The 16,720-nt window shown below is 38.2% G+C and overlaps 2 protein-coding genes across 5 annotated transcripts in view; one reads left to right on the forward strand and one right to left on the reverse strand.

Moving 5' to 3' along the window:
- The window catches only part of LOC136664076 (glycerol kinase-like), a 67,185-nt gene that overhangs the window by 29,810 nt on the left and 20,655 nt on the right, over positions 1–16,720 (forward strand). For all 3 annotated transcript variants that reach the window (XM_066641113.1, XM_066641114.1, XM_066641115.1), the window contains 6 exons: positions 7,980–8,059; positions 8,156–8,293; positions 9,553–9,662; positions 10,721–10,787; positions 11,801–11,836; positions 11,987–12,054. In XM_066641113.1, coding sequence (XP_066497210.1) covers positions 7,980–8,059; positions 8,156–8,293; positions 9,553–9,662; positions 10,721–10,787; positions 11,801–11,836; positions 11,987–12,054 — 499 coding nt within the window. The remainder of the gene's footprint in view (positions 1–7,979; positions 8,060–8,155; positions 8,294–9,552; positions 9,663–10,720; positions 10,788–11,800; positions 11,837–11,986; positions 12,055–16,720) is intronic.
- The window catches only part of LOC136664078 (transmembrane protein 50B-like), a 62,757-nt gene that overhangs the window by 5,379 nt on the left and 40,658 nt on the right, over positions 1–16,720 (reverse strand). The window lies entirely within an intron of this gene.

Genomic DNA, 16,720 nt, shown 5'->3' on the forward strand with positions numbered 1-16,720 from the left:
ATTGCACCTGAATCTTGCAGTTAATATCACATATGACATGAAAGCTTTCCTTCCAGTTTTGGCAGGAAAATTTTTGTGCGATTCTTTTTGGCACATATCTTCATAAAAGGTTTGCCTTTTGAAAACCACGAACCATTTTATATGGTTTATATGGGCTGCCGCCATCTCTGCGAGCGCTAAGTGAAAATGATTAGTTTTCCTCAATATTTCAAAAAGAAATTAACAATAATAATAACAGCCGCAGGCGACAATTCTCAGGGTCCAAGCTTGTATTCGCTGGTAGAAGAACAATGCGCTAGCATATTAGCTGTCCTGAGATAGTAGGGGCTTTTGGGGACATTTGTGTAGTGTTTGTAATAACTTCTATGCATATGAGCTGTCCTGAGATAGTAAGGGCTTTTGGGGAAGTTTGTGTAGTGTTTGTAAGGTGTTCTAGGCACATTCGCTTGTGTCACCCACATTGCACCTGAATCTTGCAGTTAATATCACATATGACATGAAAGCTTTCCTTCCAGTTTTGGCACTTCTCACAACCAAACGTACGTAGCTACAGCGTCTCAGGTGAGAGCAGGGAAAGGCACAGCCAATCACACTGGCCATATAGCAGGTGATATAACCCTTTCTGCACCTCTAGGTTAATGACATGTTGACAGACCTTTTTTTTAAGGGGATCAAATTATTGGTCGGGACAGTTCAATTCAATGGATATTGATGGGGACATATGAAAGCAAATCTGTCTCATCAGACTTTGAAATACTACCACCTTTGAATTTGTAGCACTGAATTTTTTTTGCGCTGAAATTATGCATCTAAATTTTGTTGCTTTTGAATTTAAACCTTCAGATTGCCACCTCTGAATATTTTGTTTCGCAATTATGCATCTGACTATAATTGCTCTTGAATTGAACTCGTAAATTTTCAAGAACACGTTTTCACTGTTATTATTCAAGGTTAATAAATTCAAGCTTAAAAAATTTCAAACAATATATTTAGAATTTGCTCAAATTCGATAGGCCAAATTCAGATGCCAAAATACGAGTGAAGAAATTTAGAGTACACATCCGAGATACAAAGGATAAGCAATCGATTCATTTGGATTTTCTCTTTCAACTTAAATGCTGTACTAGTTGCATTCTGTCGCCGCTAGATGGCGAAATACAAACACAACTTCCATACCGTGGAAAAACTACACGTTTAGCTTCCTTCCGCTGATATTATCTCTTTATTTTCAAAGTGTCTCAAAAATCTGAAAGGCTCACTAAAGACACAATATAACAGACTATTGATATCCTGAAGATGAAGAAATTTTACTGTGGAAATTTTTTGTAATGGCCCTGTGAACATAGCATGTGATATGACAGAATGTGGAAACATGAACTGTGGGGATACAGTCGTGTGAAAATTAGAAAACCCCATGAAAGCCTTTATGTATTTTTAAACATATTTAAACATATGGACATTTGACTTTTATTTGAACAGCACGGAGAGATGGAGTTATACAAATAAAACTGAAGAAATTACTTATAAACATAGGTTGTACAGTGTAATTGTCTTTGGCAGAGAAGATTTGGCAAATTTTTCATGGGTGTAACCCACATACTCAGCTCTACTGCTCCTCCCACAAATGCATGTTCCTTACAAATGTGGCATCATTGGCTTTTTTCAAGGATATTAGATTTATTGTCAAGAAGCATTGTTACAACAAATAAATAATCTACAAACCCAAATTTCTATATAAATATTAAGAATATTAGAAATAACCAGACATTGTGAATATACACAATTCAGTCATTCAGTGTTTAAACAAACAACTTAATGAAATTATTTGTATTACACCTTCTGTAAAATCAATTACAGATTCTTGATAATCTGACAATTAAAAAATAAAAATGCCATAGGACATATACCCCAAAGTTCATGTTTCCACATTCTGTCATATTACATGCTATGTTCACAGGGCCATTACAAAAAATTCCACAGTAAAATTTCTTCATATTCAGGATATTAACACTTTGAAAATAAAGAGATAAGCTTGAATTTTTTTTTATCTGAATTTATTAATCTTGAATAATAACAGTGAAAACGTGTTCTTGAAAATTCACAAGTTCAATTCAAAAGCAACAAAATTCAGATGCATAATTTCAGTGCTACAAATTCAAAGGTGGTAATATTCCAAAGTCTGATGAGACAGATTGGCAAAAGTACAGAGATTCGCGTTTGTGTAAAGTTACTCACTCTTTAATGTTGAAAACTCTCCTGTGTCTCTGCTGCTGAGCTGCAACAAGGTGTACACATGCGTAGTTCAAAATGTATGGCATGAGATTACTCTTTTTAAAAAATCGACACTAAATCGAGCAAGTCAGACTCAACGAACGCACAGAATCAAGAAAACCAAGTGAAAACATCGACAGCGAGAGCCGAAAAACAAGCACTGTGCTCGCTTCCTTGTAGCGCTGCTCTCATTTCACCTTTTTCAGTGCGCGTTCCAGTTTTTTCCTCGCTTCTCAAAAATCTGCTCTCGCTTCTCAAAAATCTGCTCTCGCTTCTCAGTTTTAACAGGAAATACTTGAACAGGGCTTTTGATAATACATTTACATTTATCACAGCGCTAATCCATTGCCTGTTTTTTCATAGGCAAGGCTCATGTGTGCTTGCTTTATGAGGTATTTAACATGAGAGAATTCCCAGTAAACATTTAGCTGTTGATTCAACGTAATGAATGCCGTCTAATCAACGTTCTCTTAAGGTTGAAAATGAAAGTTGAAAAGACGTCCAAACAGAGACATTGAAAATACGACTATTAGACATATTTTGGACGTCCATTAAAGTTATTAATTGGTCCCGAAATAAATTACTTGTATAAAAAGCATTTTGGACGTCCACTGACGTTATCGATTGGTCACCATAAAAATGCCTTGGGTACTGAATTGTCACTCAGAAACCAAATATGCCCCCTGAGAAAACCTGCCCATGTGATAGTGTTGTTTTCAAAACTGCACGCACACAAAAGTCATGGAGCGCAAACGTCAGAGTTGGATGTTTTGTTTGAAAGTTTTAAGTTTGAGATAAATTTTTGTGCGATTCTTTTTGGCACATATCTTCATAAAAGGTTTGCCTTTTGAAAACCACGAACCATTTTATATGGTTTATATGGGCTGCCGCCATCTCTGCGAGCGCTAAGTGAAAATGATTAGTTTTCCTCAATATTTCAAAAAGAAATTAACAATAATAATAACAGCCGCAGGCGACAATTCTCAGGGTCCAAGCTTGTATTCGCTGGTAGAAGAACAATGCGCTAGCATATTAGCTGTCCTGAGATAGTAGGGGCTTTTGGGGACATTTGTGTAGTGTTTGTAATAACTTCTATGCATATGAGCTGTCCTGAGATAGTAAGGGCTTTTGGGGAAGTTTGTGTAGTGTTTGTAAGGTGTCCTAGGCATATGAGCTGTACTGGAGGTGGAGGTGTAGCATGAGATTGAGGAGTAGCGGATGACAGAGACAGCATAGAGCACAGAAGTCACTATGGAGTTGCACCCTGGTTTCTCACCCTAATGTTCAGGACCCAAAAACAGCAGATATGATGTGGAGTTGCTTGTACTGGAGTCAGCCATCAGTGGACAGAAGACACTGTCTGCTGGATGTGTTTGGTTGCGGACTATTCTCTGTCCAGCAGTGATGCTGAGGGATTTACAACTCCAACACCTGAGTCATTCCTGCAGTATGGGTGTCCAGACCATTGAAGAGCAGGGTGAAAGCAAGCAATCTTTGCAGAGCAAGAGCATAGCATATAGCATTTCCTGATACAGGAGCCACACTTTAAGATAGATTTTGTAGTGGTTTTAAATGTGATCCTTGGTACTCTGGATTGTAAGAAGAAGGGGTAGTAGATGAGTGGGTGTATTTCTGGTCTGAAGACAGGTGAACGTGGAGCTTGGGTTACAGAGAAAGCGCAGAGCACAGAATTGAATCTGGAAATTCACCCTGGATTCTGACCCAATGTTCAGGACCTCCACAAAGCATATATAATTTGGGTAGTGGATAATTCGCAGCACTGCAGTGACACTGACATTGTGGTGATATGGCAGTGTGTGTAGCGCTCTTATGAGTGGATAAGACACAGCAGTGCTGCTAGAGATTTTAACACCTGTGTCAACTCACTGTCCACACTGAGATACATATATTTAATTGATCAAACTTAGAGACATAAATTCAGAGACAGTTGCTCATGCATTCTCAGCACTGTAGTGATATTGACATTGTGGTGCTATGTCAGTGTGTATTGTGCTCTTATGAGCGGATCAGACAGAACAGTGCTGCTGGATAATTTTAAAGCCTGTGTCCACACGGTTACACACACATTGTCTGTTAGTCCACATTGTAGATAAAAAAGGCAGAGCTGACCATTGAAGAACATGTGAAAATGAGCAATGAAAGTATGCAGAGCAAGAGGTGCACCCCTCTCTGTAATGTTAGATCTACAGAGTGCTCCTTTGGTCAGTGGAGCTGAAAACTATAGATAGTTAAATATGCTTTCAATTGTCTGTGTCCTCTGGCCCTCTCTGACTGGCAGGGGGAGGGGAGGGGGAGAGGTGACAGTCTGTGTGTGAGAAGGAGAGGGAGGGGCTGAGGGGGGGTTCAGCAAAAAATAGAAGACTCCAGGCAGATGAGTGTGAGGAGACATATATTTGATCAAGAACTAGTCCTTGGATCAAAACCCAATATAGACATATGTGGTATCATGAGAATCATAAGAACCTGAACTTTAGTAATTATCAAAAAAATGTGGAACTTTCATTACTGTGTGATTGCAGCCTCTGCTTAAATAGAGATGTGCTGCTTGCCGTTGAAACATCACATAAAAAACAGCTGTAAGTCAAAAATGCTTTAGGCATATGTTATGAAAATGCACAAGGTCCTTTCCCATGATGTTCAGAATATATCTGAATCTTGCTGGTACTGCATCTCTAGGTGGCGGTGTAACCAATTAATAACCTGTGCAACCAGTTGCTGTCTAATTGTAGCGCCCCCTTTCTGTGCAATGTGGTCACATTTGGCACACTACTTCAGAGTAATGACGTACATATGTGTACCAAGTTGTGTTTGATTTGTGTGAAGTTTGTTGTAGTTAAAGCTCAAAGAGTGCATCGAGCCCCGCCCATGCATATTTGTTAAATAACTGCTACAACAGCGTGTCAAAAGTTCTAGATTTTTTTGATAATTATTTACCTACAGTCTATACAGACTTCAAAAATACCAGTTGTTTATTGATAAGACAAATTTCCAGGGAGGACTGCGAAAAGCTCCATTTTCACATACCTGACTATTGTGGATAAAGTATGCATTTTTTGACAATAGTTGTAATTGCAAAGTTGTAAGGCAATTTGCAGAGTATGAAATAAAGCAAACTGTTTGTCAATATGTTTATATTTCGCTGAGATATTCCATATTTGCCTTTGATAGTGGCTATCGTTATGAAACTTATGTGCTCAGGAAGTGGGGCCATGGACATACCTGTCAGGAATCACGGAGCGGACTGACTGAGGCGGACGCATTTGCTAAAACACGGTATATTTAATAAAGGAAAACAACAAAACAAAGAGACTTTAACAAAACGAAAACAAACAGGGAGCCAAACAGGCTAAACTAAACAAGGGGAGCTAAACAGGGCAAACGGGACTGACATACTAAAGAGTAAACGAAGGCACGAGAGAGGAAAAGAAACTACGACACGAAACAACGACTAGGGAAACAAACACGGAGAAACTGTGGAGACAGACGGACAGACTAGAAAACACGACCGACTACACATAGGATAAACGTGAAATGAGAACTGTGAAATGAACGACAAACAGGACGTGACACAAGAGGGCTTAAATACAGACACAAACGAGACACACCTGGACAGATAACGAGGACGGGCTGACACATGACACGGACGAGGAGGCGGGACGAGGGCGGAGACAAGGATATAAACAAAACATAGCCATGTGCGAATAAAGCACATGGCGGGGACAACAGACTGACAGGACGAAGGCGTGACAATACCATGCAAGTGTCATGATGATAGGACCTTGTTAAGGTCATGAAACAGCTGCTGAAATTTGATTGGCCGATGGTGGACATGTTTTTTCGAATATGACATCATCGTCATATAATCTGGGTCAGCTCATCACACACTACATGCATACCAAGCGGCATGTCAATGGGACAATCCTGTGAAGTACTCATGTCTTCCGGCCCTTATAGGGATCAAGCATGTTAAGTATTGTAACATTTGGAGAAAGCGTTTGCGAGTTATAGCTGTATTTGTCTGATTTTTTGGAACGAGAGCTCTACCCCTGTATTTGGGCGGAGTCTGGAAGCCAAGCAGTGATGAAATTCCAACTTTTTTTTTATTATTAAAGTTCAGGTTCTTAGGATTCTGCTGATACCACAGATGTCCATATTGGGTACATTTCCAGAGACTATTTCGCGCTCAAATATGTGTGCGATTTTACATATTATGCAAATTAGCTCAAAATCTAAGTAGGCGGAGCTTATGGGTTCTTGAGGCTTTTTTGTAGGGTCTGACCTGAGGAATCAGGGGAAAAAAGAATTTCGTCTCTACGCCACACGGGGTAGGAGATATAGGGAGCGACGCCTTCCGCGTCGCTATAGCGCCACCATCAGGCTGATCGGGCTGATTCTTTGCGCCTGAGTAGCGGGAGGGTTTACTACCAGTTGACCAAACAAGAAGTCTGTAGGACCTACGGTTTGGGCTGCCCATCGCGGTTCATCTGAGAAAAAGAAGAAAAAAAAAAAGCGGAAAAAACAGAAAAAAAACAATAGGGCTCCAGCACTTGCAGTGCTTGGACCCCTAATAATAAAGATATAAGCGAATAACCAACTTCAACATAGTGACTGTGAGTGGAGAAGATGAAATGAGGATTTATTTTGCACTAGAATTTAAGCTAATATATTACACAACAAGATTTTTTTTGTTATTACATAGAATAGGATGCGTAACAGAGACTTTTAAGCAGTAAAGAACACCTTCATCCAGCACCCACCTCCATTTTCAACACTGGGTTTTGCCTTGATACCTTTAATAAAGCAATAATTTTCCCGATGGTGTGTTCTTTGCGTTAAATGTGCAGAGGTGTGTGTGTGTGTGTGTATGTATATATAAGTGGCGATTGCTCTAAGACTACAAGGGAAGCTCAGCTTCCCCTAAAATATATACTGTTGTGTGTACATGTCATTGAATAAATATGCACTGCAACGCGCTAAACTTTTGTTCAGTATCAGCTTCTTATCGCTGGTAAAGACGCGGCTTTCCCACAGTTTCACAGTGCTTTAAACAGTGTGGACGCTCAATAGCGAAGCAGCGAATTGCAGCGAAACGAGACGAGTCATTGGATAAATGCTGGGCTTTGTCCCGCCCATCGGACGCACAGCGGGTCTATGGGGCAGTGGGCTGGCCTGGACGCTCAACTTCTGCATGTTGATTGGATGATCTGTCTGAGGCTGAATCCCTTTTGATTGACAGCAAAATGAGCGAATCAGCGATCCTTTGGTGTAAAGATCTGTGGGAGCACAGGCGGGCACACTTCACATGGGCCAAGGCCGTTTAAGCAGCCTAGCTCTGCTGGCCATTGAGAGGACACTAGTCAAGTCCCTGGAAAAGACGCCTTGTTGGTACGACAGGGTCACAGATCATTTTCTTGAAAAGGAACGGAGGGTAGAATTTACGTATAAATAAACCGACACATTTTATGATATAGGCCGAAATTGAGCTTCCCCTTCCTGAAAGACCAGCATCCGCCACCGCCGATATATATATATATATATATATATATATATCACATATAGGCCTGCGGGTGTCAGTATAGTGGCTATATAGGATGAAGGAACAGTCATTAGGAAAATACTGAGTGCTCTTTTTCTAGTCCGTCAAATCAAACCTCGGTTATTATTGATTTTCTTTTTGATCTCTTCAGTATGGCTGGACCTTCGGACACAGTCCACTGTGGAGAGACTGATCGAGAAATCACCTAGCAAGAACAAAAACCATTTAAAGGTGATGTGAATTTTTATGCACAAATTACATTATAATACTACAAAATCCATATTTTTTATTTAATCCTGAAATTCCTTATTTCACTGTCTTTGTCAGCATAAAACAGGTCTACCCATCAGTACATATTTCAGTGCATTGAAGCTGCGATGGTTGATGGATAACGTACAGGAAGTGGCAGAGGCTGTACACACTCACAGGGCTGTTTTTGGCACAGTGGACTCGTGGCTTATCTGGGTTAGCCTTCTCTCTCTCACTCTCTCTCTCAGCTATGCAAAGAAAGAATTTGTATCAAAACTTGGAAGAATAGAAAGAAATATTATCTAAATTATAATATAACTTGGGCGGCACGGTGGCACAGGTAGTGTCGCAGTCACACAGCTCCAGGGACCTGAAGGTTGTGGGTTCAATTCCCGCTCCGGGTGACTGTCTGTGAGGAGTTGGTGTGTTCTCCCCGCGTGGGTTTCCTCCGGGTGACAGTCTGTGAGGAGTTGGTTTGTTCTCCCTGTGTCTGCATGGGTTTCTTCTGGGTGACTGTCTGTGAGGAGTTGGTGTGTTCTCCCCGTGTCCATGTGGGTTTCCTCTGGGTGCTCCGGTTTCCTCCCACAGTCCAAAAACACATGTTGGTAGGTGGATTGGTGACTCAAAAAGTGTCCATAGGTGTGAGCGTGTGAGTGAATGTACGAGTATGTGTGTTGCCCTGTGAAGGAATGGCGCCCCCTCCAGGGTGTATTCCCGCCTTGCGCCCAATGATTCCAGGTAGGCTCTGGACCAACCTCGACCCTGAACTGGATAAGCGGTTACAGATAATGAATAAATGAATGCATAATATAACCTGTTCTATGTATAAAAACTTTAGAATGAAATGAAGATTGAAAATCTACACTTTTGACAGAATAGTTGTTTCTATTTAATGTTTCAATAAGTTTTTTGTAAGTAAAAAAATCATATTAAATTAATTTATTCATTTTCTGAAACTACTTATGCAGTTCTGGAACCCACCTGGAATCAATGGGTACAAGGAGGGAGCACACCCTACAGGGGGCACCAGTGCATCACATGGCATCACACACACACACACTCACACATTTATTGAATAGCCAATCCACCTACCAACATTTGTTTTTGGACTGTGGGAGGAAACCAGAGCACCCGAAGGAAAAACAGAGGGAGAACACACCAAGCTACCCACAGACAGATGGTGAACTTCAAAGGGTTTTCCAAGTATAAAGACACTGATCGAGAAATGGCCAGCCGAGAGCTGAAAAACAGCGTTGCGCGCACGTCCCTCTCTCACGTTAATTAATAAATGCTGTCTCACTTGATGCCGACTCAGAGACTCAAATAGCTGTCTTATTTTCTGTCATAATTTTTCCACCACAATTGCAATTAAAAAAATAACTGATCAATAGCTATGAATATCAATAGACTACATAATTTGACGTTATCTGGAATATTAACTGTTGCATGATTTCATTTATTGCCATTTACCCCAGAGTTTGACTGGAGGAAAGAATGGTGGGGTTCATTGTACAGATGTCACCAATGCCAGCCGCACCATGCTGTTCAACATACACACTATGGAGTGGGATAGAGAGCTATGCGAGTGAGTTCACATACATTCATACAAATACACATGGCACGTGTAAACACCTGTGAAATATCCTAAATGGCAAATTTAAAGGATAAGGAAAAATGAATTAGTGTACGCAATTGGAGAAATTTCTGATCAAATGTAAAGGGCATCTAGTGACATTTTGCAGCTACATTAAATACATATGTGGTATCTAGAATTTCCTAAGTCAAAACCTTTTCAGGAGCATTTTTTTGGCTAGTCTAATTAGTATAACATCCTGGTCTTTCTGTTCCTGTTTTATCTCTTTTTCCAACACTGTGGGCATTTTAGCCAGTAAATGTACAAAAAAATAATGAATTAATAAAGAAATTTACACAAACACTGTATGTGAAATTTTGGGTAGATGTGGATAAAAGACCAATTTTTTTTTCATTAAACCAAAAAGTAGCTCAGCCTCTAAAGGTAATCAAACATAAATATATATTTAAGCAATATTCTTTTTTAAATCCTAAAGCACAATTAGTCTCTCTATCAAAATTGAAAAACATAAATATTTGACGTTATTAGTGTGGCCTGTGTAAATTTTCTCTTCACCACAGAGTCACTATTTATTAAACCCCCTTTAGAAGAAATCTCAACTTGTAAATGGTTTTTGTAACCAGTTAAGTGTCTTTCAGTTTGTTTTTGGAATTTTTCCCACTTTCTTACTGCAGTTTCTTTGGAGTAATATGAGGATTTTGATTTGGTTTTCTTGCTAGTATACAAGAAGTTATTTTAAAGAGTTCTTGATCTTACAAATCTCAGCTTAACCTCCAACATTCCCCTGAACTGCCATTTCTTAATAACGTTCCATGCTATAGAAACCATAATGTGAAAAGGCTTGGGCATGTTATAGCCTTCCCCTGCATTGTGGACACTGATCACTGGTTAATCAAAACATATGTCCAAACCTTTGCACTAGACATATGGATGGTTAGAATTATGATATTATGAAACTATCCTGTTACATATTCATTCAAATGGAGAAAGAAATTTGCAGGTGACATTTCAGTAAGGTATGGTAATAACTGATGATTTTACCATTTCAGGTACTTTGATGTTCCAATTGAAATCCTCCCTGAAGTTAGAAGTTCATCTGAGATATATGGCTATCTGGTACATTGTGTGTGTGTGTGTGTGTGTGTGTGTATTTGCCTTTTAAGCCTTAACTTAAAACAGATAACTACCTTAATCACTATTCCTGGGAAATGTAGTGTCATAAATCATAAAACCATTTGCCTGAATTTGCTTATTGCTGTGATGTAATTGGTGTTCTTTTAAGCGAATTATTTTTTTGATTGTTTCTCTAGCACAGTGGTTCTCAAATATTTTAGACCAAGTGCCACCCAAACCAAAACCTCCAAGTACCACATATAGTCATATTACAGAAACACATATACCAAACAAAGACATTTGTACACAATAGGCATACATGTGCATTTACTGCTTACCATATTTATGAAAGGGCTGAGCCCAGCCATGCATTGGAAGGGACAAGATCAGTGAGCTTTAAACGCAGATCTAATGTAGGTATTTGCCCACGTGCTATTTTTTTAATGCAAAACAAAAAAATGTTTTATTTAAACCGAATTATGAAACCTCTGGTACAGATTATGGTATTTATACATCAAATCCATAGATTCTCAGTTATTCAATAATTCCATTTTCAGTGAATGTATTATGTGAGTCATTTAGGCACAGGTACGGTGGAAATTTGCTCTGTGTTAAAAAATTTGCTCCAAAAGAGGAGTGACTTCTGTCATGTGGTGGTGGTTTGGAAATAAAATATCAATATTCAAAAAAATTTTTTTTACAATGTCAGAATCTTGGTAAGTTAAGGATATATACAAAATAAACAAATGTTTACACATTTATTTGCTCTTTCTTCTGAATGTTTGAAATAATTAGATTTGTATGAAAATATAATGTAATATAATTTAAATAAGAAATTAAATATATTAAATTAATATAAGTAATATTAATTAGGAAAATATGTTGAGAATGTTCATGTAGCAGTGGGTGATTCAATATTTGTTAAAGAAGTAAATTGTGTGTGTATATATATATATATATATATATATATATAGTTGCATACTCTTTTTTTTTTTTTTTTTTACCTTCATCCACAGATCTCTGGTTCATTGGAAGGAGTGCCCATCTCTGGAGTAAGCTATGCTTTATTTATGATTTTATCTAGCTGTAAGACAACAGCTAGTGCTTAAATGATTTTGTTCTTAATGCAAGATGATATATTCCAGTCTTGGCTTGGCTTGTTCTAAAACTCATGTCTTTATTTGTGTGTGTACTTTCCTCAGTGTTTGGGAGACCAGTCAGCTGCCCTTGTGGGCCAGATGTGCTTCAAGGATAGTCAAGCCAAAAACACGTAAGACCATTGCCTATTTTTTTTTTTGCTCTTGATTTATGCAAAATCACTACCCAAAACTGTTCTGGAATCAGTGCCTTTGAAGCAGAAATAATGGAATTGGTTACCAGCCAAAAGGCTGGGATAAACTGAGTGTGTAACATGCATTGAATGGAAATTTTCAAATACCGTGCCCATATACTACTAGTAAATCTCTGCCTAGATCCGTGTGCTTGCCTGCTGTGACTGCTAGAAACACTTAGTTCTGTTTCATAATTTCTTAGATGTCTTCAAAAATCTCAGTATTTTGTTTTTCTTGAATGGAGGATAATGTAACTACCTCAAAGGAAGCTAAAGAATGTTAAGCAAAGAAGTACATTTTGCACAATTGATTTTTAACTGCTGCCTCTAAAGAGAATGACATAAAATAATGCTCTGCTTCCTCAGAGGCAACGATCATAAGCTATTCCAATTTTGTCTTAGTTTTAGCCTCAAAGGAAGCAGAGCATTATTGTATAACATTCTGTAGCTCATTCACAGGCAGTAGTCATAACTCAAATGTGCAGGAATGTACTTCAAAATCTGCTTCAGAGGAAGGAGAGCATTATAACATTCTGCAACTTCCTCAGAGGCAGCAAGTTACATTACCTTTCTTTCAAGTGAAAAACAATACTGAGATTTTTGCAGTCTACAGTAAAAAAAAGAAAATATTTTAAAAGAGACATTTTGTGAGGGTATAGGCAAACCTTTACCAGTTATTTCTTAGATCATACTGCTGATTTAGAAAAATTATCAACGACAGAAAAAAGAAAATAAATAATACAATTGTGATCCACATCTGGTAACAAATACTACATATAATGATTACAGAGCTTTAAATTAAACTTGTATTATTTTAATAAAATATTTAAATGTCCCATTATACTGAGTCTGGATAAAATTTGAGTTGATTATCTAGCTATTTCAATAGTACTACTTGTCACATAGAAATAGTACATTACATATAAGCCTTGTGGTTAAAACACACCCTACTGGCAATATATGTTACTGCATATTAAAGACTTAAGAAGAATGAATAATTATTCATCTATGTTTTGATGGAACAGATGTTGCAGTCCACACTAGGTGTGCTACATGCATGTGTGTCCTTCCGACCTGAATGAAGTCAGTTTTTTGTTTTGGGAAAATATAATAATTTACAAAAATGTCATAATTTTTATGGCTTTGGTGGTAGTTACAAGGTATGTCCTGCACTGTCCTAGTTCCTCTTGTTAAGAGTACTCCTACTCCATCACCAACAGCAGACATTTTGTCAAATAAACTGTTTTGTCACATTTCATACCTGATAAAATTGTTTTCATTATGGAAGAAATCATTCATATTTCATGTATTGCCAAAATCACTCTGGTGCAAATGACTACCCTTTCTATGTTTGAATTTGCTGACACAGTTTGCAATCTGTCATGCATGCAGATATACTTCAGAAACGTGGTATTCTTAATCATTCTGCTCTTTCTTTCATTATAAATGCCTCTTTGTCTCTTTCTTTCCCATTTTTCCTCTTGTCCAGATATCCCCATCTTTATTTACTCTCACTCTTTCTGATCAATCATGTTCTCGCTCTCTCTCACGTTTTCCTCACTTCTACCCCGCACCCCCAAACACACACACCTCACTCACTCTCTGACTAATATTATATTTGTATATAATGTGAATATAAACATATACACTGATCTGCCATAACATTATAACAACCCCCCTGTTTCTATATTCATTGTGCATTTTATTAGCCCCACTTATATACGTGCACATTGTAGTTTTACTGTTATAGACTGTAGCCCATCTGTTGCTCTGCTGTCTTGGTTAAATGCTTTCCACTTAGTTTTTCATTAAAAAGGATCCCCACAGGAACACCAGGTGGTAGATCATTCTCAGCACTGCAGACATACTGGTTGTGTTTTAGTGGATCAGACAGCAGTGCCTTGCAGTTTTTAAACACTCTGCCCACTGACTGGCCACTGTATTACAAATCCTACATTGTTGGTCCACCTTGTCGATGTAAAGTTGGAGACATTAACTCTTCTTTTGCTGCACAATTCTTGTTAGTATTTATCTCATCCCTCATCAGTGGTCAAAGGACACTGCCTACAGGATGTTATTGGCTGGATAGTTTCTGTTGGTGGACAATTCTCAGCCCAGCAGTGATGGGGAAGGTGTTTAAAACTCCATCTGCACTGCAGTGTGTGATTTATTTGTACCAATGCAACACTGAATAACACACCACCACCACATCAGTCTTAATGAAGCACGGACCTTAAACCTTAAAACCTTAAAGAAAAGAGTAAAAAGTAGACTTATTTTGTATGCAGTCTATAGATGGACAGTCTGTAACTTTAGAACTACAAAGTGTACCTATGGTCGGCTGAGCTGATAAAATGCAAAATGATTGCAGAAACAAGTAGGTGGTTTTATAATTTTAGCTCATTGGTTTAAATATATTATTTTGTATGCAATGATTTGCCTGCTTACCAGTTCAAAACTTATGATCGTAAGGAAAAACACAGGATAAATTGTTGTTGCTGCTAAATGAAAGAAATATTCCATACAGATATCAGTAAATGTATGCTGTGTGAAGGCTGTTAATATAAAAATTGCACTAAATTAAAAGATACTCCCACCTGAAGCAACTTGTGGTTGCTTTTACTTAGTATCTCAGTTATGTTGTGAATTATGGTGTGAATTCTTGGCTTTCTTTAAACCTATATTTCAGAATACATTTACCCCTTCGGTTAGTGAATTCAACTACTTTAACTTGCATTTATTCCTAACATGTTTTCAGTTGCTGTCACATAGCTTGTATAATCTCTACTGTATAGAATTGCCAACAGCACTGCATGCTCTTACTGTAGGCAGCTGCACATGAGCCTATTGTAACATGCCCAGTGCCAAACATGAGCTAGAAAAGTATAAAGCCCTCCTCCACCCTCTTTTAAGGGAGTAAAACTTTCTTTGGTGGAAGAACCTATCAATCACTTTTTTTTGCATCAGCCACTGAAAAACTGCTACTGGCCATCAATCAAATTTTGCACAGGCAAATCGCAGATTAGAATGAGCTGACAATTTTTTTTTTTTGCATTATCCAATCAGATGTCATAAGTTTAAGCCCCAAAGGTCTCAGAGGTTCATTTATCTGTTAGATCCTGAGGTGGAAGTGATGTCATATAGTACACATTTTCAACAGCATTTTGATTGCCATGGTGCTTGCATTAGTCTTAAAATCTTTCAAGTCAAGTCATTTTTATAGTGTTACCAGACATCCTCTTTTTGTCTGAGATGTCCTTTTTTGTTGGACATAAAAAATGCCTCCGGCCAGGATTTCTAAATCACTAAAATTTTTACGGAATTTTGCTGCCTGCAGGCTTTCCATCATTCCAATACTTGACATATCACTGCATTTAGGCAGGATAACATATACAACATTACAACGTTTATGTATCCTCTCTCCGCTGCTTGCTCTCTTTTCCCAAAATGCCTTCCGTTGCTCACAACATTTTACATCATGTTCCCATTCTCCATTGAGAAACAGTCTAAGTGAAATGCAAAAACCCAGTGTGACCAGGACTTAACACTAATTCAAAAAAAAAAAAAAAAAAACCAGTCAATGAGCACCACCCCAAATTCTCTTGTTTCAACCCGCCACTGTCACTTCTCTCATTGAATTGTGAGTGAAATCAAATAACTGTAGTTAGTTATGCCTGCCTATCTACATAGACTTAATAATACTCATTGAAATAATATGATGACTACAATAAAAACTCTTGTCCCGTACCGTATGAAGTAGTATGAGAATGACACACTGGCCCTTGCCTTTGCGATGTTGGTTGGATGTGGCCCCTGAAGTGAAGTATTTGGGGAAATGCAATGTCGCGGCTGGGCAGGAGACGAGAAGCGGACGTAAATGCAAGGAATTTATTAACAAAATGAAAACAAGATACAAACAAAACAAACATGGGAAGAAAAGACGGAATATAGAAAGGATTAAACTCAACCAAACTAAACAAAGACAGACGGGGAAGAGCCATGAACTGGGGTAGATACGTGTAAACAAAAAGACAAATAGGCACAGAAACACACATCTGCCTGCACAAAAACCAACAAGGGAGAACTGAAACAAAGGGAAAATATATGTACACAGAGCATAAACAAGGAACACCTAGGACTGATAATGAGATGGCAGGACTACAAAGGAGACACTGATGAGAGGGTGGAGTCAAGGCGGGACTAAGGCGGAGACAAGAACAACAACAAACTGCCAAAACAAGTGCTAAATGAGACACAGGACAGTACAGGACAGGGCATGACATGTATTTTTAAATGTATTTGTGTTCTTCTAAATGCTGTTGTGTTCTGAGTTTATGCATATCGTTTTTTTTAAAGTTATTTTTGCAATATACTATAATTCCTGGTTTTTCGCGGGGGATGCGTTCCAAGACGCCCCTTTAAAAAATAATTTCCGCGAAGTAGAGGAAATATATATTTTTTTATGTATTTAACAAGTATTTGGACTTTTAAAACCCTCCCTGTACTGTTAACAACCAACCCTTTGCATTAAACAGTCATTCTATAATGTTTTTCAGCTGGAACTACATGTGATATCCCACCAATTTCTTTAATAGAGTAATTCCTA

This window comes from Hoplias malabaricus, chromosome 12 (assembly GCF_029633855.1).
Source record: "Hoplias malabaricus isolate fHopMal1 chromosome 12, fHopMal1.hap1, whole genome shotgun sequence".
Taxonomy (NCBI): Eukaryota; Metazoa; Chordata; class Actinopteri; order Characiformes; family Erythrinidae; genus Hoplias; species Hoplias malabaricus.